We start from the raw sequence: 22,951 nt of genomic DNA, 5'->3' as shown, positions 1-22,951 counted from the left end.
ATGCTACATACATCTGCTCGGTCTCTGTGGAAAAATTAACGTAGTGATAAGCAAGAAAGTTTCACGATTTATCTACCCCGACATTTTTTGTCACCGCCATCTTTTAATTGCCAAAGTAAACGAAACTAACAAGACTACCTTTAACATGCTGTCTATCTCGTAAAACATTATTCGACAAGATTTACCGTCATAATCCAGTGCACAAAAAAAAACAGTAATCATATCTCTCATTTTTTCTTTTTCTATCGAAATTAACAATCGTTCGTTCGGCGATATTTAATTTAAAAGGTTATACACTCCACACACTGAGCAATATAAAATATCAAAAGTCAGCGTGACTTCAACGGGAGGTGGAGCTAAGGGGGTCAGGAATGCTACGTAATGTTTTGAGAACTGTGTCGGCTTAAGCGGATTTACAATAACAATATAAGTTCACAGATCAAGTTAAATAACAAAAACGCAATACCCTTTTCAATGAGGAAAAAGGTTTGTTTGCTGTTTTATTTTTTTTAGACAACCTTTCTTAAAAGACGCAGCACAGTATAGATAACATTTTACATGCGGCTCTTGCCTTTTGAGGTACAAGGAGCTTTTCGATGGGTACACCATGCTGGTCATTATGCCTATGGCTCTGGTTGATGTACGCTGGAGTGGATGGTTTGCCCAACGTTCGTCTACGTTCAAGACAGGAACCGGAAGTCCAAGGTAGGTTAAAAATTAACTGCATTGGAAATGCTTCTTGTGAATAACAGGTCATTTTTATTGAACCATTGTGGTGATGTAACGAAAGTATTACATCCGACGCAATGGTGTGTGTTACTGTGGAGAAAATAATAACACACCAAATAGTGAAAGAAATTGATAGGGCTTAACGTAACGTTATAATTTTGCGCGAAAAATATTAACAAGATAGTTTTTGTGGTTAAAAATGTATATGTCTTATATACACACCTAAAGAACACGTTTTCGCATACGTATACCAACCGCGCTTACAAATGTGTCAGTAAATTCTCAGAATTGGTACTACTTACGGTATGCGACAACAAAACTTCCCCTAGTGCGAAAACTAGTACCAACACGAGACATTTCTTCCTTTTTTTTACTTTTCTCATACAATTTAAATACAAAAATTACCTTAATTTTTACTCTACCGAGTGATTCAAGGAGACGGCAGGCTCTTTAAATCGACCGGAAAATTCGGTTTCCTAACCTATCGCGCTACGACTTTGTGCAACGTTGCCCACAGATGGTGCATTTTTTTTTTTTTTTTTTTTTTTTTTTGTAAAATTTGCAAAGAGCGAACTTACCTGAGGAAAAAGTGAAGAAAGAAAAAGGCTTAGCTCCTATGGAAACGCAGCGAAGCTACCGGTCTTCAAACAACACGGCGCCGTTTCGCACGGGACACAAGAGATGGCGCAACGAACGCCGCCAACGAACGAGCATACGGCGCCGACAGCCAGCGTCTTTAGCAGACAATCTTTTCGACTCAAAAGCGGCGCGCGTTCCGCGGGCGGCGACAGTCGCAGAAACAAAAACAGGCGCGGTAACAACAAGAAACTGTAGTTCCTTGTCTGCTAAATACGCCGGCTCTCGGCGTCGTCTGCTCGTTCGTTGGCGGCAGTTGGCGTCGCGACCGCTTGCGGCTTCTCTTGTCTCCCGTGCGAAACGGCGCCGTGTTGTTTGCAGACCGGTGGCGTCGCTGCGTTTCCATAGGAGCTAAGCCTTTTTCTTTCTTTACTTTTTCCTCAGGTAAGTTCGCTCTTTGCAAATTTTACAAAAAAAAAATGCACCATCTGTGGGCAACGCTGCACAAAGTCGTAGCGCGATAGGTTAAGAAAGTGAATTTTCCGGTCGATTTAAAGAGCCTGCCGTCTCCTTGAATCACCCGGTAGTATTCAGAACCGTTTTTAGGCGGAGAAACGAACACGAGAAACACTATGCACAGCGTGTACGTTCATGCTAGCAGTGATTGCACGTATGCTTATTATGCATGGCCGAAATTTTGAGCATAGTGACCTGGTCGTGCTCTCGCAAAGTTGCTCAATCATTTACGTGAATTAAAATTATCGAATGTAAATTCATGAAAACTCCTCAGAATCAATCACATACATTTTTAATGTATACTACTTAAGATTGCAGACTCCCTGATACAGCTGCTCATGTTCATAAGGAAATGATTTCCATCAAGTTCTAGAACATGGTTTACAGATTGACAGTGTTTTTCTGGACTTTTCCAGGGCGTTTGACAGGGTCTCTTATAAACTTCTCCTTACGTTTGACAAACCTTACACTGAGCCTCATGTCCTTTCGTGGATTCGCTCATTTCCGACTAATCGTTCACAGTTTGTAAAATGTAATAATACCGACCCGTCCGTAGATTCACTAACGTCCGGAGTACCTCATGGATTTGTGCTTGGTCGTCTACTCTTTCTCATTCACATTAATGATTTACCATTGAATGTGAACTCTTCTCATTTTTTATGTGCAATGATTGTGTTGTATACCGCGAAACTGTTAACAGTTTTGACATCTTACCTCTTCAAAATGATCTCGATTCTATGTCAAGTTAGTGTCACCCAGAGCACATGCAATTAAATGTTGAGAAATGTAAACACATGATAATTTCCAGGCGAGTTAACAGTCCTCCTTCCTATATCTTTAATAGTGTGACTTTAGAGCAGGTTGACACTTCAAAATATCTGGGCGTTCACATCACATCTAACAACACATGGAAATCGCATGTTCACCACGTCATTTCCAATGCCAACCACATGCTTAGCTATCTAAAACGTAATTTTTTCCAAACTCCTTTGAGTTTGAAACTTTTTTTCTATGAAACACTAGTCCGGCTAAAACTTGAGTGCGGTTCTGCAGTTTGTAATACTAACAATGAGAGTCTTGTCGGCGCCTTGGAAGCTGTCCAGAATAGATCTGTGCGTTTCATTCTTTCTAATCACCATCGTACATCAAGCGTAACATCTATGAAAAAATACCTATCCTCGCCTACGACTCAACGCCCTCGAGCCCCTTAACACGCCACCTCCGTCCTACGTCACCGACCTTGCCATAATGCTTGAGCAGCTTGTGCACGGCGTCGTCCAGTACGTGGAAGGGAATCCAGTGCAGGCGGACGCGTACCTTAAGGGTACAGCAAGATTCCATGACGACATGCCGCGGTTTCTTAACCTCGAGTTTCTTTGTTGTTGTTGTTTTTTGTTTGTTTTTTTTACATCGAGAAGTTGTTGTTTGCCTTCGGGGGTCCTCAGCGTCACCATTCGCTGGTGGTTCATTTCAAAACCGCCGAGCACAACTGTTCCGGACAACAAGGCGTAGCGCTTTATTTGCTGCCGGATATCTTCAATTCGATAAGGACGCCCCTTCAAATCGCAGTGCAATAAAACAAAATTTTAATCGGTTACTCCAGCTGGAATGGGAGGCACCAATACCCTGTAATCCTCGGTATGCGATGACGGCTCAGAAAACAAAGGTTCCCAACCACCAAGGGCTGTTGTCGCGGCTCACTTGGAGCCAGACATCCTGCGGCCGTTATCGGCGAGAGGCAGAAGCAGAATCCGGCTACTTAAGCACAAAGCAATGTGACGAAAGCGTCGATGATTCGGAGTAGGTTAGGTTCTTTGAGTCCCGTTTTAAGTTGTGGTCTGATGTACTAGTCATGCAATCTAATTGATCTGGGCGTGAACCCGGTTGAGTGATCTTTCTGGTTTGTCGTTGAACTTGAACACTACTCCCAAGATTTTGGTTCCGTCAACATGTATTTCCTTGCTCTGTAGCTTCACTTTAATTAATTTGCGGCCGGAGTCGGGTCCTTTTTCTGAAGATGCGATTAGTAGTTGAGATTTAGTAGGAAATAAAGTGAGCCCTTTTGCGGGGATGTATACTTTGATTGCATCGCAGCCCTGTTGAAAAGTGTTCTCGATTTGTCCGGGGCTTCCTCGTGTGGTCCATAACGTAATGACATCCGCAAAAATTAAGTGGTGTAGACCGGTGATATCGTCCCGTTGTGTTGACAAAGCTGTCATCGCAAGGTTGAATAGTGTGAGGGATATTATTGAGGCCTTGGGATGTTCGCCTGTCTATATTGAAAGTGGGATTTGTTTCCTTTAGCATGCTTAGGCCGTCCGGTTTGTGAGGAAGTCGTGCCCGTAGTCGGTACCTCCGTTGTCCGCGTCCCATGTTGGCGAGCCTGACCAGGATTGCTTTGTGCTTTAGGTTGTCGTATGCTTTGTGTATGTCCAGGGATATCATGCCTCTTAGTGAGCTTGAGTTTAGGCTATACACATCGTGCTGTATACGTATATGCGTATATTGGGGGCATATATGCTTTTTGAAGCCGATTTGGGGCGAGGCCAGTTCGTTTCTCCTTTCGAGGTGCCTCTCCAGTCGGGCCAAGACCATTTTTTCTATCAACTTTCTCACAAACGAAGGGACAAAGATAAGTCGGAGATTCTCAATTGTTGGAGTTTTGTCGGATTTTACGATTAAACAGATCTTGGCTTGCTTCCATTGGATGCAGGCCAACATCCCGTGTGGCCGACCGTTTCACGGTCGACCACACGTGATTGTATAGATGGAGGAACTGGGTGAGGTTTCCGTGATTGAGATTCTTTAGGACTTTGTATCTTATTAAGTGCTTGCTTGGTGTAGTGCTGTGTTTTATGGATGCGAGCGCTCTGCGGAGTTCCCCCATGATGAACGGGCTATCCATCTCGTGTGCTAGAAAAATAGGATGACTGGGTTCCGCTTGGGTGTGTCTCTGTACTTTCCGAGAAGTAGGTCTCTCTGGGTTTTTGTTTCAGTTATTTTGTCGACATCTCCTGGTTTAATTTAGATTCTGGTTGAAGACTCTCGGGTAACTGTCGGTTAGATCATGCTTCGGAATAGAGACCACAGAATTTTGGTGGATATGGGGGGATTTAATGAGCAGCAATGTTAATACAACTTTTCGTGTGCCAATTCGGCAGCGTAACCTTGAGCCTCTTCGGTCAGGAGCTGTATTCACTTTTTGAGGATCCTGTTTGCTTTTATATTTTTCTATCTCTAGATGACCGCTTGTCTCGTTTCCCATAGGGATAGGAGATGTGAGTCTACGTAGACAGCGTCCGGAGTTAATGGCATACCAGGTTGTGTGTTTCGGTGCCTGTTCTATGATCACCGTTGCAAATGTGTCCGGGTTCTGAAGGTTTCGCTTGGGAGATGGTTTTTTATTCTTTTTGTGCCAGTCAGTGATAGTTTTTCGTCTGGACTCGTGGTTACCTGTTGTGGTCAGGAGTATCAAAACAGATATAATATTCTGATCGATACTTATGTTTTCCCCCGTATTGCCCCACGTCGGGTAAGCCGTACCTCTGTAGAAAGTCAAGTCTGGGTTTGTGTCCCGTTGTACGGAGTTGCCAGTAGGGATTAGTAGAGCTATGTCGTTCAGTAGAGAGCACTGAATGTGATGTAAAGCCTCCTCGAGCTTCCTACCTTCGGTGTACGTTTTGCGGTATCCCCATACCACGTCTTGGCACTAGAAATCCCCCAAGACAAGGTCTCCTTGCGGCATTGCTGGGGGAATAATTTAGAGATCAGCTTTTTTGCTTTGCCGACGCGTGTGGTTTCGTTTTTAAACTTCCGTTTTCGAGGTCTTCGTGTTTCTTGGATCTATCTTCGAGGATCGTACATAGTACGTGCTTCTTTTTTAGCGTTACGACACTGGGGCGGTCGCTCGTTGTAATGCGTTTTGTATCCTGAAATTTTCGGTATGTCATTTGCTTCTTGTGAGTTTATGAGGTCACGTGGGTGTTGAGGTGCATTGATTAAGGTCTTGAGTGACACGAGTTTGGCTTTGATTCCTCTTCAATTCTACTACCAGATTATAAGGCTGGGTTCGCCCATTACAAGTCGTCGGTTCCGTGGCACTGTGTGTCCAATAAATCGTTAAGGAGCAGCGCGGTCTGCGGTTTGACTGCCCGGTTGTGCATTTTGCGCAGTGGGGACAGAATTGTCTCTTCTATAGTTTCGATTCTGCGACTGGTGTCTTGAAGGATGGACAACATGCGATCGGGTCTATTGCTTATAAAGTGAAATAGTTCGGGTAAAGTTTGTGGGCCGTTTGAGGATATGGATGGGGGGAGGGGGGGGGGGGGGCAATGACCTTTTGGTAAGGTTGAGGGTTCGTTTTGAAGTATGGGAAAGGGTTGGAGGGTTGGGAAAAGGCAGGTTCACCTGTTCTTGGGGTACTCGTCTTGGATCGTAGCTTGGGACCTGCACTGTACGTCCTTTCAACCTGAGACATTTAAGCAAGTGATGTTTCCTTAATGCCGTTGATTTAGAACGAAATATCGCCGGGATTCGGAATTTTTATCTTCTTTGCGGGGTCGGTGATCTCCTCGGATTTTGTTGGTGAGGCTGTCCTGTCTGGTTTGCCTTCTGAACGCGGCTTGAGCCAGTTTGGCGTTCGCTTGTTTGCGGGACGGTCAGGCAGGTTGGATCTGGAGGAGAGTGTGTTCATCCACAATTGATCGCATTTCGAATCGCAGTGGTGTGGCTGGTTCTACTCTTGCAGGGTTGCTGAGTATTTTTTCGCAGAGGATGGGTGGTGCATCCGAATCGGCGTAAACATTTGCCCGGTGTCCTATATGGTGGAAGCGCTGGCACTCTTGGGTCTTTGTGCGGTTGGGGCGACATCAATACTCCTCATGCCGGTAGAGAACGTGGTATTAAACGCACGTTCCCACGAAGGTGATGATAGTGGATAGCGACTGACCCATCATGCTGGCGTTTAGGATCGGAGCACCAGTTGTGATGACATTCCGCATCAGAAATTCAAAAGAGGTTCCGCGTTCTACTCCGTGAATGACCCCTTTGTAACTCTGGGTCTATGCTGCTTCGTAGACTGTGAGTTGGTACCTTTGGCCTCAGATGTGTACGGTTGTGGTTTCCAGGATCGTGTCCTGAGTAGATTGTCGAAAGGTTAATACGGTGATGAGATGTTGGTGTGGTTTTAGGCGCACCATGGTGTCGTTAACTTCGCTGCATGGGGATGAGGTTAGCGGCTAAGGCGACGGCTTGCATAGTGTGAGAACGCATAACTATGCTCACTTGCAGCCTAGAGGGGCGGATGATAAGCCTGCTTGGGGTGTGCCTTCTTACTCTTCTTATGATAAACAGTTGTTCATTTCTCGGTTTTGGTGTGTAGCTGTATTGTTGGGTTAGGTATATATAAGCGTTGACTGCATCGCTTTTGCAAAAGCTGAGGCGCATTGGAGGAACGCCGCCGCAGCAGCGTCTAACTGCGTTCGGCTGCGGCTCTCGGCGCTCAGTTTAGTTAGAGTTTCTGTATAGACTCCCTACGGGAACCAGAGTTGCGCGTTCATCCCCGTAGCGCCGTCTCTCCTGCACGGCATGTTGATCCTGCTCCTCACGTGACTGAATTTGGCGAATAGCGGCGCCACCCGTTCGAGTCGCGCGGCGCGCTCGAAAACAGGGGAACGGACGTCATGCAACGTCTACTGTCCTGCACGGCATTTGATCCGGCTCCTAACGTGATGGGACCTCGGCGAATAGCGGCGCGGCGGCACGTGGAAAACAGACGCGCAACTCTGGCTCCCGCAGGGAGCCTATACAGGAACTCGGGATTAACGTTCCGTCTTTGTGGATCTCATTTGGACTGATAAATTGGCGAACATTGAACCACCTTAGGAATACTCGGTATCCTCGGGTTCCCGATGTCGTTGACTATGACCACTGGACCTGGTGAGGTTCCGCGATTTTAAGGAAATCGCGGAACCGTTAGGGTGAAACGCGTCTGAGCTGGGGTTGGCGTCGGGTCTCCTCTATAATCGGACAAACGAGCATCACAGACTTGATGTGTCAATGTCGTCCCGTGGAAGTTGCAACCGAGGCCCCACATCAGCGTGCAGAGATGATCCGCGCTGACCGATCTGTCTTGATGGACGCTGTAGCTGCTGGTGTAGGGATCTTTTGTGAAACTGCCTACTGCATTATACAAGCTATACATGCACGGCTTAAATTTCATACATTTTTTTTTTATCTCGCTTTGCGACCTATGATTATAAATTAACTAATTCTACTCGTCGTGGCCATTATTTTTGTTTTACTAATAGTTGCGACTTGCTTCAAGTCTCTTACTTGGGCTTGTAGGGCCTCCACACAATTTTATCTAGGTTTTCCAAGCACAAGGTCTTGCACATTTGTTCAGAGAAAGTAACCCTTACAAAAATGTCCTATGATCGGATATAGAAAATTCTTTTTTATTATCGGCTTTAGCCATTTGGCTCAATTTACTAAAGATTCTTTATGGCTGTCTTTAGCATTTTTTTATGGTCGCCTTTATATTCCTCTTTAGCTATGTTTATGGCCTTATCACTGTCCAGCCATAAAGCTCTTCAGCTTCTGTAATGGATGGCTAAGGACTTTTATATGACCTACCATACGGCTTTCTTTAGCCGGCATGCTATAGCTGCCTATAAAGTTTCCTTTGGTTGCTTTAGCCGTCTATAGATTATACATGTTCTGCTAAAAAATGTTCGGTGGGTCATCGTATAGCTTACTTTAGTCAGCATGTTATAGCTGCTTATGGTGTTCTCAAGGGTTCCTTCAGTTACTTATAGCTTATTGTATGGTATGCTATAAAGATTTCTATAGTTTGTGTCCTATGGGTCTTTCTAGCCAGCGTGAGGCGTAGCCGCCTATGGCTTTTCCAATGTTTTTTTTTTTTTTTTTTTTTTTTTTTTTACTGTGCAACATTAGAGCGCACGACACAAGAGCGCCGACATTAGAGCGCCGACAGTAGAGCGCCACGACTTTAGCGTGCGCGACACGAGAGCGCAGCGACGTTAGAGCGCACGACTCGAGAGCGCTGCGACGTTAGCGCGCGTGTCATTAGAGCGCCCGTCACGAGAGCGCACAACCATTTCAGCGCAAGTGGCACGACCCGACCGACCATTTCTTTGGACATCGCGTGCTTTATTTGAAATAGGCAGGGATTTATGCCGCGGAATTCAGCAAGGGTATAAATTATAACTTATAAGGAATGAGTCGACGAAATATTTGGGTGTGACAAACCAACAAGTGTTACAAAACACTAACAGCAGAACAAAGCAAAAAAATGAATATAAGTAGCATCCATTTCCGCACTAAAAACATCGCAGCTGACTTAGCTTCAATAGATTTTATTTTAATTAATAAAAATTAGTCAGGTTGGTGGTAAGCTTTATTTTCAATTATTATAAAACGTTCCAAAGAAAAGAAGCAACATGTAACATGCAGCGTATTCTGGGGTTTTCAAGATAAATTTCGCGAAAGGAGCTCTCGGGCCGGGTGTCATACGCCAAGCATTCATATTGTCAAAAATTACAATTGTACTGAACGCTTAATTCGGGAACCTGGGCCGACTATGAAAATGAAATATGCGCATGATGTCCGCGTAGTAGAGGGATAGAGCGCTGGAGACCGACAGCATCTGGTGCGGCAGGCACCATTTCTTATGCGCTTCTTGGAATCTGACCACTATAGATTTTGACGCATTGGTTATGTCTCTGGGGACGTTTTTGTCGGGAAAAAGTTGACCTACGAATTCTACAATCAATCCTTTAAATTTACTCCCTGCGGCACTATCCTTGTGTATAAGTTCGGTCTCTATTTATGTGAAAAACTTATCAGTTCGAAATTTTATTTCTGTTTGTGCTGCGGTTTTTTCTTCGATATTCATATATTTATGAAATCTTTAGTATCCGTATATATCTGAATCAAAGCACTCTCATTCGGCCGTATAAGGTTGGACTGCTTTCTAAGAAAAAAGGTAGAGAAGCTACGGTTCTGTAGAATGCAAAAAACGGACGAAGCGATAGACAATTCTTTTTTCTTTGTAGGTTCTTTTCTGGGACATGCAGAAAGGGCATAGCATTTAGGTTGTGTTCTTTCAACAAGGGAAGGTGACGTATAGTCACTGTACCCGACGCGTCAACGAATGAGGATTTTAGAAAACAATCGTCAAATATATCTCACAGATTTGCAGGGGACCCAAGCAGCACACATGGTCCTCCGGATATCCTCAGGATGTCCCGACGTCCCAGGGATGTCCTGTGGATGTGTATAGGACATCTGTGCTGCTAGGGGAGGTTTTTCTGTATGCGTCAAAAGGCTGGAAAGGTCTGCATCCGATAAAATTGCGCTGAGCATTCCTTCGATGTGTTTTTGCTGATAGGTCTTTTAACGGTGAGCTTTCTTCATTACGGTAATGGACGTCACAATGCTATTTAAAATTATGTGAGGGACGTCTAAATAGCCACCAAATAGATCGGAGCCCAAATGCCTGTGAAGGATAGGCCAAATATAGCAAAAAGTAAACTATTTATAGTATATTCGAGAGGCGCACGCACCGCAGCACCGTGAAGAAATCTTAGACTCGCTGCTCCACCCAACTGAAGACATTCCCCTTACCTATATACCCCAGCCCACTCCCTTGCCACCTTTACTCTCCCGATGCCAGTAAACAGTGGGTTAGAAAAAGTCCTACCCGTTTTATTTTTATTTTCACCAATGCTCCGATCCGATGAGTCGCCCACTTTTGTTCTGTCTGTGGAGCCGCGGGTACATGACACATTTTTCGGTGCTCACTCAAATGAATTGCGCTCTCGTGTCGCGCGCTCAACTGGTCGCGCGCTGAATTAGTCGTGCGCTCTCGTGTCGCGCGCTCAACTGGTCATGCGCTCTCTTGTCGTGCGCTCTAGTGTCAAGCGCGCTACTGTCGCAGCGCCCTCGTGTCGCGCGCTCTAATGTCGGCGCTCTAGTGTCGTGCGCTCTAAGGCGCTCTCCCGTTTTTTTTTAGCCCTTTATGGCTTTTCCTATTGTTTCTTTAGTCGCCTATTACTTTTTGTATGATCCGCTATACCTTATTCTAAAATCGTTCTATGCTTCTCTTTATCCATCTTTCAACAGTTGCCTATAGTTTTTCCTATGAATTATTTTGCCGCCTTTTGCCCTATGTATGGTCTTCTCCAGTTTACCCTATAGCTCGTCATATAGTTCTGTTTTCCCGTCATTCTATAGTCGCCTATTTTCCTCTGTAAGGTCTGCTATAAATTTTTATAGATCGTCCTTGGTTCTTTTTAGAAATCGTGCTATAGCTGGCTATAGCTTCTCGCATGGTTTCGTTAGCCGTCTGTTGCCTTCTGTGCTATCTGCTGTAGGTTATTCTTTAGCTCGTCCTATGGTTCTCTTTACCGTCGGACTAGAGCTGCTATATATTTTTCTAATTACCGCAATCGTGTGAAACGTGAAACAAACTGTTTTTGTCACTGTACAACTTAATACGTAAAAGCGCCGACCTCGTATCTGGATATAAAAAAAGGTTGGGCATCCCAAGCTTATTTGGGACGCTTCGAACTTGATAAACCTATTTAAAATATCAAGGAAACACCTAAAAAATGTAATCTTCCACGTGATTGCAAAAAGGCAGGTAAGCAGACAAAAGGGATTAGTTTCAAATCTCAGAAATTTATTAGGCACAGCCTATTCCGTAGACAAGAAAAAACTTGCAAGCAATCCGAGATATGTGAAGAGACGCAACTAAGCTGTTATACAACTGAGAAGATTGCTAAGCAAACAAGAACCGGTATGATTCTTGAGTAGTGTCTATTCTCCCGGCAGCCGGTAAAATGTTTTTCCCCAAAATTCTACCGGCAATCGCCACTCCTGGGAGGTACACTCACTTCCTCGTACGACGTTTCATTTACACACGATGTTCCATAGACAGCTCATATAAGCGTTTCTATATTAGCTTCTTTTTTTTTTTTTTTTTTTGTCATGAGCCGCTTCAGAATGTCGCCGCGAAGTGGCGTGTACGGATGGGACAGGTGGGTTAACATTTTTGTAATGAGCCGCCGCTGTCTTCACGGAGGGGCGCGAACGGGTGGGCTGGGTCGGCGTGAGCACACGCCTCAGGGCTACACGCGCGACGAAATGTCCTTACAACGCGTAATTCGCGAAATGAGTGTCGGTGATATGTTAGTGTCGACCAAACATGCCCATGAAACGGTACCCATAAAAGGGTTGTCTATTAAACGTGTTTACATTACATGCAGGGAGAATAAAAAGTCAGTATTTAACCGGCAGTTGTGACATAATTTTAGACAGTTTATGGCAGGCAGCCTCCGGTAGAATTTCGGGGAAATTATTCTCCCGGCTACTAGGAGATAGACAGTGCCTACTTTTAGAGGTAATTTGGAAGAATACAGGTAGAAGGAAGCTCAATTGTTGCTAAGAAGTAGGTTGTAGTCCACTTTCGATGAAAATACCGGATTTGAAAGATGTAATCCCAGGTATATGTCGACACGGGCACTGCAAAACAACCACACAAACGAGAAGAAAGGGGTCCGTGACAATTCAACACGATGTGGCAGAAGCTGTCATTTGCCGAACCGAACACGAATCTCATCACAAGAACTGATTGGGTTTCTTTGAAGAAATCGCTTGCTGGCGATATACGCGTAGCACTTTTCAAACACTGGTAGCCTTGGTACACTGCGAATACGTTGTCGCGGATGAAATTCGCGGCAGCCCAGCAGGCCGCAACACACAAGAAACTAGGTCAGGAAGCAGGCATTCCGGGATTCCAAACCGCTACTACGTCATCCGTGAAACCTTTATCCCGTGATCACACTCCCGCCATTACCCGCGCACAGAGAACGGAGTCAAGTGATAAAAAGTATACGGCTGATTTGGTCCGGCGAGTGCGCACCTTGTACCTCTTGACTCGGCTGTCACGTGACTACTGGATCTCTTGACGCGTTGGACCTCTTGACACGTTGGAGCTTTTGTCTCGTTTGACTTTTTGATCGTTAGACCTCTCGAACCATTTTGGATCTCTTGGCGTGTTGGACATCTTGACTCGTTCGACCTCTTGACCCATATTGGATCTCTTGACGTGTCATACCTCTTGACTCGGCTGTCACGTGACCATTGCATCTCTTGGCGCGTTGGCCCTCTTGACACGCTGGACATCTTGACCACAAGCGCAACTCCCATACTCAAAAAAGCATCGATATGACTCCTACAACTGACAAATCAGTTTCATATCAGAAGACTTAGTGTGGCTTGGGATTCTTCAAGGAAAAGTTGGCCTCTCCAAAATATTGCTTTGCAAATGTCACGGAGCATATCAGGTGATATCCCAAACATCCCCAGTCAACTACATTAGACATCCTGTCGCCCATCCTGTGGACCTCCTTCACCGTGGCCGCGAAAGAGCTCACGTCAGCCGAACAAAAACCGTAAAGTCCATCCATCCACACCTAATGATACACTCCAAAATTCCCTCCTCTACAAAGGGGGAGGGGCGGGACATACTACACAGTAGATAATCATCTTCATTTCTCACCACTAACATCATCAATAAACACACGCACGGAGCGGGCTGGCTGAATCAGTTCAAATCTGATCCTCAAGTTGCCCTGTCAGACTTCATCGAAGAATATTAATTGAGTTTACTTTCATCACAAATTGACGTGGCGATCAAGGAAAAAAACTACATACGCAGCTTGACGCGTCCTTCGCCGCCTAAATTTCAAATCGAAGAAAGCATATCAGGAAATAGACATGTAAAGTAGCCAGTAATATACGCAGAACAAATTGAGACTAACCTCTGTTGATAATGCAATTGATGCAAAAGTGCAAGCGACCTGGACAAGAATGACGAAAATATTCCCCGGAGAAGGAAAACAAGGAGGACAAAGGACAAACACAAATCTCCAAATACACCTAAGTGACTGGTTTCCACCAAAAAATTCCGCCTAATCCTGGTGTCGAACCAGGGACCTCTCCATTTCCAGTGGAGCGTCCTATCAACTGAGCAAACCAATTGCTAGACGTCAGTAGAGCAAATGGGTTTTATCAGCTGCCACCAGCCTAACACCAACAAGGGTAAACGGCCTGCATTTCAAGTTTATGTTGATAATGCAATTAACGCAAAGGTGCAAGCTACCTGGACAAGAATTACGAAAATAATCCTTGGAGAAGAGGAACAAGGGGGACAAAGGACAAACACAAATCTCCAAACACAGCTAGGTGACTGGTGCGCGACCGAGAAAATCCGCCTGGTCCTGGTATCGAACAAGAATATCTCAATTTTCAGTGGAGCGCTCTACCAACTGAGCTAACCAGGAGTTAGCTGAGTTGACCTTTGCGTTTTTCTACGCACTTGCCTTCTACTCGTCCTTCACGCGAGAGCGAAAAAGGGAATAAAGGAATAAAGCCCGACAAACGTGAGAAGTTTTTAGGTACTCGGAATGTATAAGGGTTTTAAGTCTGGATTGTAGGTTAGACATACGTGTTTTATAGTTGACCTCAATCGTTTTGGCTAACTGAGTGCTCTTTGTTATTTTTGTTTAAGTTCACCATGTACAGGGCAATCTCCCATCAATAGACCGCGCGCACAGTCCGTCTCAGTAAAACCGTACAGTACCGCCAAAGCTGCAGAGGAGAGAGTGTATCCCGACCTGTTCAACAGGAGGAAAAGGAGGAACGGGGGAATCTCAGCACTTCTTTCCCGTTACACCTTTCCCTCCTCGTCAACAGTTTGGCATACACTCTCTCCCTTGTAGCTTTGGGTATACTGCACGGTTTTAGTGAGACGGGGTATAGCTTCGCATATCGTCTGTTTCATCACGTTTTTATACAAAACAAAAGCCGGTTTATGCTATATGTTCCCAGTTTCCGTGCAATAACCAAATTCACGAGGTAAAAAGCCGCAGCAGGTTACCCCTAAGTTTTTTGTTTTTTTAGGTGATTTCGCTTTCTTTTCAGGACCACTGCAAGTTTAATTGTATGAATCTTTGTCAAGGCCTTTTTGTGCTTCTATGTCTCTTATGGTTTTCCTAATTTTGCTTGCTAACAATATCCAACATTTAAAGGTACCTGACATATCCGAAATGTTTCAGAAGCGCCCAGTATCACAATATTGTATCTGATAGACCACACCGTCAAGGGGACTGAAAAGGAAGTAAAGACGTTCATAAGCTATGTCAATCTTCAGGTAATCGTACCTCTTTTCTAACAAAAATATCTTCCATTACAAAAGCATGCGAGATTCTTTTAGACGTTCCAGAAGAGCAGCAAAATTTTAAAAAATGGGGAGGCGACCCTTATATGCAATATTGTGTAACACACGGATATCAGTATTTAAGCAGCGATCGTTCAAACTTGTTCCAAAGACATTAATAACTCGTTTTGACCAGTGATGAACCTATTCTTTATTTACTTCCTAGTTAAATATACGGACAAATTGACGCAACATGACCTAACGTCACGCGACGTAGCGCCAGACGTGACGTCAGCCCGTTTCGATATGGATGAGCATCGTACCGGCAAGCGGTCGTGTATCACTACTGCATGATGCACGTTAAAGACCCCAGGCTAGCGGCTGTACTGCACTGGCTAAATTGCTCATCTGCAGCGAGTAACTCGTCGCAACTTTGAAATGGCTGACCAACTACACGCTGAATAAATATTCACACAACCCCAATTATTATTGACGTGACGTCAACATGTCAAATCGTGGAGTCACGTTTCACCATGGCGTTAAGTGACGTCAACTCGCTCCATATATTTAATGGTAAAATGACGGCATATAATATTTTAAGTGTTGAGGGTTTTGTTTTAAAAAAATTCAGCGCTTTAAAGTTCACTAATACATTTGATTTCGCCTCACAAATTGGTTCAAATAATCAACATCGGACCGATACTTTTTTTTTTTTTTGCTTTAAATATTTGTTTTTGGGGAGTTGTGAAAGCAACTCTGAAGCGGTCTGTGCAGTTGAGTTATATGACCAGGGAGGCATAAGGGGCTCAGCGACACGGCAAGTAAAAAAAGTAACTATATCTTGTTTATTATATTTTTAAATAGTGAGAATAAATACAAGGTTTCAATTAGAAACTTTTTGAGCATCCTCCAAAACCACTAAATAAGGAATTTTAAGAAAGGTTTGGGGCGCGTGGCAAGCAAGGTGGTGCGCTGAAGTAATTACTGGTTCAAAATGCGCGATGCTGGCAGGGCAAAAACACGACGGTAAAAGACGGAAAAACTGCTCAGGCGCGTTTACGCACCACTAGCCCTGGCGATTGCTACACGACTGGTGACTTCAGCAAACCACCGCGCTTTCCACGCAAAACGAATCTTTGTAAAATTTAATTATATAGTAGCTTTCGATGACCCTCAGCAAGTTTCTGATTAGAACCATAATTTATATGCAAAAGTTTGTTAATTGGCAAATATTAGTTAACTGATTTATCAGAAACTATAATATTCCTATATTGTGCCATTCTGACCGTATAATTAACTCACCTTCCCAGAACGCATTAGTGTACCTTTCACGTCTTCTCTTTATAGAAAATCTGTAAAGCCTTAAAAAACACACCGTATATATCATGCATTTCCCAAGCAATAAAGGATGCTTGAAAACAAAATGGCGGATTTTTCTGATTCATGTTTTTTTTCACGAGTGACCTTATGCCATTTTCATTATTCCCATAACAAGTTCTATCTTCACAATTTGATTAAACACGCAGAGTTTCTCATCGTGACTTCATCGCTTATTGTGTCGAAACTTCTTACCTAAAAAATGAAAATCGCTTAATTAACTAGCAGAGTGTTATGTTTCCTTCTAAGGAATTTATTAAAAAGAGTGTATTTTTCTGAAGGTCTACCAAATATTTATTGTGCTGTTGTCAGACAGGTGCAAAAAAAGTGCAATCCTGCCCAAACTTACCTTCTCACGAAGTCGGACCAGTGTTCACCTTCGGAGGCCATATTGTTCGGGCGTATCGCGCTGTATGTCGCCTTATGGCGCGTTTACACGTGCAGATTTACTGGCAATCCGCCCATCCGGAAAGTGGATTTTAAAGCGGTTGGCGAAATCCACTCGTCACTGGCTGAAAATCTGGATTTGGGTTCTAGACTGATCCAGATTTTCTACCCGCCACAAGTCGATTTCGCCACCCGGCTCCAAAACACACAATTGCGGATCCGCCCACGAATCCCCAAGTGTTAACGCGCCATTAGCTTCGATTTTGAATAATTCGAAGGATTTTATTTTATGTATCATCTCATACGAACATATGAACGACGGGTAGAAATCTCATTAAAATGTGCCAGCTAAAATAAGAGTTTGAAAATTAGACAATTTTAGTTGATTTTGTGACGCTACTAGTTTCTTTATACTGGTGCCCTGACGCCCGCCGCGGCCGGTAACGTTATTTGCAGGAATACTTTTTGTTTTCTAGTATTACCTTTGTTCAGAATAATTGCCGTCCTAAAACAGCACTTCCTATGTAATACTTTATTGAAGCGATGGGAATTTCATTTTACTTAAAAACGTCTTATACTTTATTATCGCCCAATAATTAATATATGTCTTCGTAAATAAAACTAAAGTAGTTTATTTTATGACAAGTATTTGGAAATTAGATAGATGTAAATGTTTAAAAAAACGAACCTGACGGCCCTTTTAACGCACTTTTCCACATATCACAGGATTATGATCAACCATAAGAAGAGAGATGCAGGCTACATTCTTTTGTTGCGAGTTTACATACCTTTAGTTATTTCGGGAAGGGGGGGGGGGGGGGGGGGGGGGTCCTTTATCAAAGTGGAAATTTTCTGTAATATTTACTGTGCAGCTTGTGTTGTTTATATTTATGATTATTTTAAATAACTGATTTGTATTGTTGCCATTGTGTAAGAACACATTTCATTTTTGTTTCATTTGAGCGCCATATTTTAGAAATTTATCAAAATTTACCGCGATTTTTGTGGCGAGAGTAACACCTCTCTACTGATTGACTAGCTTTGTTGGTATATAAACAATTTTCAATTATGGTTGTTTATTCTTGAAATCTTCCTTCAATACTTTGCGTCCTTTTTCACAGCTCTACAAAGCAAACTAATTCGATCAGCGCAGTTGAAGAGTCACACACGGTGAACGCAAAAGGAACCCTATCTTATTCCGCCGTTCTATCTTACCTTCAATATATAAGAACAGAAAAGCGACTAGATATATTTTATTCAAAAGGCAGACCTCTGCTGAACATTGTTACATAAGTGGTAATGGCGTCTTCTCGTTTTCAATTACCAATGAATAGCTTGCGCTTTGGTTTATTTTTTTCCACATCCACATTTGATACCGTTATGTGAATTCTACAAATCGTCAATAGAATATTACATTGGAAATATATCGCCAGAATCTAATTTGGCCCTTGATAAATTGAATTTCTAGCACTGGTATAAGTTTCCAATTTTGCCCGCGCGCGCTTTTCTAGCGACCCGCGACCCTGCTCAACGCAGAAAGTTACTTACTATGACATTCAACCCACCGAGCGCCTGCTCCGCTTGGCAAACAGCAGTGAACCTTTCAAACCAACTTTTCTCAGTCTTTGGCGAAGGAACCACGATTTCTCAGTTCAAATATTTCCTCTCCGTTAATCCCGCTGACAATAAAACAGCGTGTGCAGCCGTCCCTGTCCATGGTGTGGTTCCGTCTCAACGTGTCTGTACACGGAACGCGAAACCTTCTCGCTCTCTCTCAACACATCCTATTCCCTCTTTCACCATGAAGACTATCAACCCACTCCCTTTCTGTTGGGATAGATACCGGGACAAAATCGGCTTAGAAGGGCGGGAGGAGTGATATGTTTGTCTTATTAGACTTAGGCTAGGTGGCGCAAGATGCCGCCCGTTACAAAGGGTATAACCATTAACATCCATCCATCCATTCCCATGAACAATGTCAGTACAATGCAAAGGGGAAAAATAACAAATTTATTCCTGCGTTTGTTGAAAGAAGCTTGTTACTCCTGAAATATCAGTGCATGCCCTTTAAAAGAAGAGCAAAATCGACCAGGAGGGCCGGAAATTCAATCACGAGTAAACAAACCGGCACTTCTTCGTTGAAAGTGCATCGAAGTGCATCCGCCTTGTGTGTCGTTTTGTCGCTCTCAAGGACGACATCATTGCTTTTTTGGCCGATGAAGGGAGACAAATATCAGAGCTGGAAGATGAGCAATGGTTACGGGATTTTGAATTCCTCACAAATATTGCAATCCACCTAAAGGCGCTCAACATAGCTTTCCAAGGAAATGACAACGTCATGTCGGACCATGGTGAGCACAATCTTCGCATTCCAAGGAAAGTTGCGCTTGCTCACAGCGCAGCTTGAAACTGGAAATTTAGCACTTTACAATCCTCCAAACCTTTATCCCAACAGCAAAAACCAGAAGTAGGTAACTGCGACGTACAAACCACACGTTGAGAACCTTATCTCCGAGTTCCAGCAACGATTCAAGGCGCTTCGGGTCAGGAAAGCAAACTATGACCTGTTCAACTATCTTTTTTTTTTTGTTTCTTTTTTTTTTTTTTGGGGGGGGGGGCCACGGAGGATTTTGATTTGACGATGCAACTGGAGCTCATCAAGCTCCAGTCTTCACCAGCGCTGAAGACTATGCATCGCGAATCTCAGCTGTTTGAGATCTACAAAAACCTATCCAAGAATAAGTACGGAAATCCTTGAAACAGACGTCACTTTTCGGGATCACGTATGTTTGTGAGCAGACCTTCTCACTGATGACCCTGAACAAGAACCGCCTTTGATCTGGCACGACGGATATGACATTGCAAGATGTGCTAAAGACAACTACAAGTTTTCGAAAGGCCAGCTGAACAAAGATTACATCACACACAAAAGTCACGGCACCTCCCAAAAGGCCACCGCTTCAGGACATCAGGGAAGTTAGCCTTTCCCCACAAGCCAAAAAAGGTACTTGAGCGAGATTCGAAATATGCAATTCAGCCAGTGCTTAAGCCCGTCGAAAAAGTCACGCTAGTTAGGCACGTCGCGTCCGAAGCTCCAGAAGAAAAAGCAACGCAGATCATCAAGGAAGGGATCGATTGCGTTGCAAGCCTATGAAGCCCTACCCACCGAAATGAGTTTCATGCCCACAGAGCGTGAGTTGCAGATGACAGATCTAAAACCTTGCGTATCTGACAAAGAGGGGGGAGGGGAGGGGAGGGGGGAGAGGGGGGGGATTTGACGTCCTCGATTCAGGGAAGTACGCAAAAAAAAAAGAAAAAAAAAAGCCAAACAAGCTATCGTCAAGAACTTCATTTCGGCAGAAGAAAAAAGGAAAACTACAAAAAGAGCTATTACGAAAATATTTGAAGATAGCCCCCTTGGGAGTCTCGTAACAAAAATCAAGGGAACAAAAGAAAACAAGTTGTCAGTCTTTTCTTCATTCAAGACGCATTAAGAAGGGGTTCCGTTTCGGGCCATTGTCTCAGAAAGATATACTTGGCAAGCACACGTATAAACTTTTCTAGCGAAACTATCTCAAGACCCCTTCAAAATATCAAACAAAAAAGTGATCTCCTTTCTCCAAGAAAATGGATGCAACGCGTTGCACCTGAGTTTTCCCTGGATATCCAAGATATGTATTATTCCATCCCACACGCAGGCACTTAGGGAGACCATTGCAGAGCAAGGCATGCGATTATTCCCAAACGCGGCGGTAATGTCCCTAGACAGCTTTCTGGAGCTGTTGCGTGTTTACCTTACGGCGACGGTAGTAACCCCTCAAGATCAGCGATCTGTTTGGAAAAGCGGGGTGTGTATCGGCTCTCGAGTGGCCTCATACCTCAGTGACGTGTTCCTCGCAGCATGCGGAATCGCCATCCAACAATCTATGAAAGATCCCCGGACTAAAGTTATATTTTGGTATGTTGATGACTTCTTAAGTCTTTGTAATAAGGAGGCGGAAGAGCCAAGTAACGCATGCCGTAAATACGTCATGAGATGCTTCGAACAAAGCTGCATGAGATTGACGTTCACTCATGAACTACCTGTAAATAAAACTATTAGGATTCTCGATCTTACCTTGGAATTCAAAGGAGGTCACGTTTGTCAGAGGTATCAAGCTCGTTCCTGCAAAGGATTTCTACCGTTCGACTCCGAACAATCAAAAAGGGGTCGTCACGAACATTCAAAACGAGGAGTCACCTCCACAGCACTAAGATCCGCCTTGAAAAAGGCATGTGCACACCAAGTTGACAGAAGGCTACTTATCATATCTAGGTTACTTGCAGTTGGCTATCAGTGCGCACTTCTGATATCAATATGTGAAAATATCCGCAATCAATTGAAGCGCGGTTCGGGAAACGTATTACAAACAAAAAAAAACACCTAGAAACCCCATAGTGGTAGCGCCATATCTTCATGGCATCACCTACAGGTTAAAGAAAACAGCAAGCCGGCAAGGGGTACACGCTGTATGTTCCGCGCCGAACGAGGCATGTTCCATGTGTGGTAAGATCAACAAGGCACAAAACACACACGAAAAACAATGTGACATAGCACACAGTACGAAATATGCCCAATGTCAAAAAGATGTCATGTATAAGATTCTATGACGTGCGGTAAATATTATATGGGCCAAACAGGACGCTTTATAAACGATCGAACAATAGAACATGCCGCATCTTTACGAACCTTAACAGCAACAGGACGCCTAGCAGCTCACTGCCGTACATGCGAATGTGAAGCAAGACTACACGAAGTTGACATTGTGGGAAGAAATAGAAGCCAATTCGCACGTGAATTGCTAGAGGCCCTTGCCATCAGCGACAAGGGGGAGGAATATGTCAGTGTCCCTTCAGTTGCATTCCACCACAAGGAGGAAGCGTTTCTGCGCGGAGCCATGCTGTCCGGGCAAGGGTAAAAGAAAGAAGAATGCGCAACCACCTCATTCCCCCCCCCCCCCCCCCCTCCAACCAAAAAAAAAACAGAAACTGAAAAGCGGTGTAAAGAAAAAGAAAAGGAGATTAGGAATTAGGCGATAAAAAAAGAAAAAGAAAGTATTAACTACTTGAAAAGAGAAAAAGAAAAAGAGGAGCATTAAACATTTGTTCAGCACTGTGAATGGTGTTTTTTGTGTGCGGTGTAACGTTTGTTCAGCTGGCCCATCGAAAGCAATGAACCAATTAGCTCAGCTTAAACCCGCGACGACAACGGGTGCGATGACACCTGATATCGAAAGCCTGACCGCAGACAAAATGTGTAACACGTCGCACTAGGTGTGGCCGGCACAGTTTTTAATAAACGTAAGTTTGGCCCGCGTAATTTTTATTTGTGCACCCCCGGTTTAAAGGGTTTTGCCAATTATAACCTCCGTTAATGTTGAGCAAAAAAGCACATACATTATTGCTGGGGTTCTTTTGTTTACGATTAGTACGGATTACGACTGATTGATTACATGGTAACAACGAGTCAAATGGTGGGTTACATCATCGTGGGTTAGTTGAGGTCAGTGTTAGGCTTAGCCGCCTAGGCCTTTTTAGGTATGCCGTCGGTGGCGCTACGAACGTAGTATCAAAAACTAAGCGGTGTGTTTAATTTTTACTTCACACGTAGCATTTGTTTAAAGAAAGGAGAGTAGATTTGTGCAGTTTTCACAAAGCAGTTATCAGGCTTGGCGGATATTATACGAGGAGACAACCGTCATAGGCTAATTAACTAAAATCCATTTAATAACTTTTTATTGATTAGTTTCAGGGGTTATGTTACAATTGCAGTACTGATAGAAATTACTGTTAGAGCCCCCCCCCCCCCAGCCCAATCAAAACAATTTGCGAAAATCCAATGCGTTTCTTAGATTTTAACTATTACAGGACTAGTGAAGGCGAGCGGGTTGAACATGAATACATATAAATTGAAAGAATAAAACACAGAGGACAAGCACAGGACAACCACTTTCTTTCATGAAATTGGTTGTCCTGTGCTTGTCCTCTGTGTTTTATTCTTTCAATTTTAAGTAACTATTACAATTTCACGTTCCTAAACCCATTTAAAAATAGCGCGCAAAAAGTGCACGCCAAATCCTGCAC

The 22,951-nt window shown here is 43.8% G+C and overlaps 1 protein-coding gene across 1 annotated transcript in view; it reads left to right on the top strand.

Moving 5' to 3' along the window:
• The first annotated feature begins 596 nt into the window (after positions 1–596).
• LOC115328663 overlaps positions 597–22,951 on the top strand; it is a 40,688-nt gene continuing 18,333 nt past the window's right edge. The window contains exons 1-2 of the mRNA XM_040208476.1: positions 597–705; positions 14,964–15,058. Of these exons, the coding sequence (XP_040064410.1) occupies positions 597–705; positions 14,964–15,058 (204 nt within the window). The remainder of the gene's footprint in view (positions 706–14,963; positions 15,059–22,951) is intronic.

The sequence above is a fragment of the Ixodes scapularis genome, unplaced genomic scaffold, assembly GCF_016920785.2.
Source record: "Ixodes scapularis isolate PalLabHiFi unplaced genomic scaffold, ASM1692078v2 PGA_scaffold11__112_contigs__length_91849675, whole genome shotgun sequence".
NCBI classification, from domain to species: Eukaryota; Metazoa; Arthropoda; class Arachnida; order Ixodida; family Ixodidae; genus Ixodes; species Ixodes scapularis.
The sequence above is the reverse complement of the archived record's forward strand: the minus strand, read 5'-3'. Positions and strand labels throughout refer to the sequence as shown.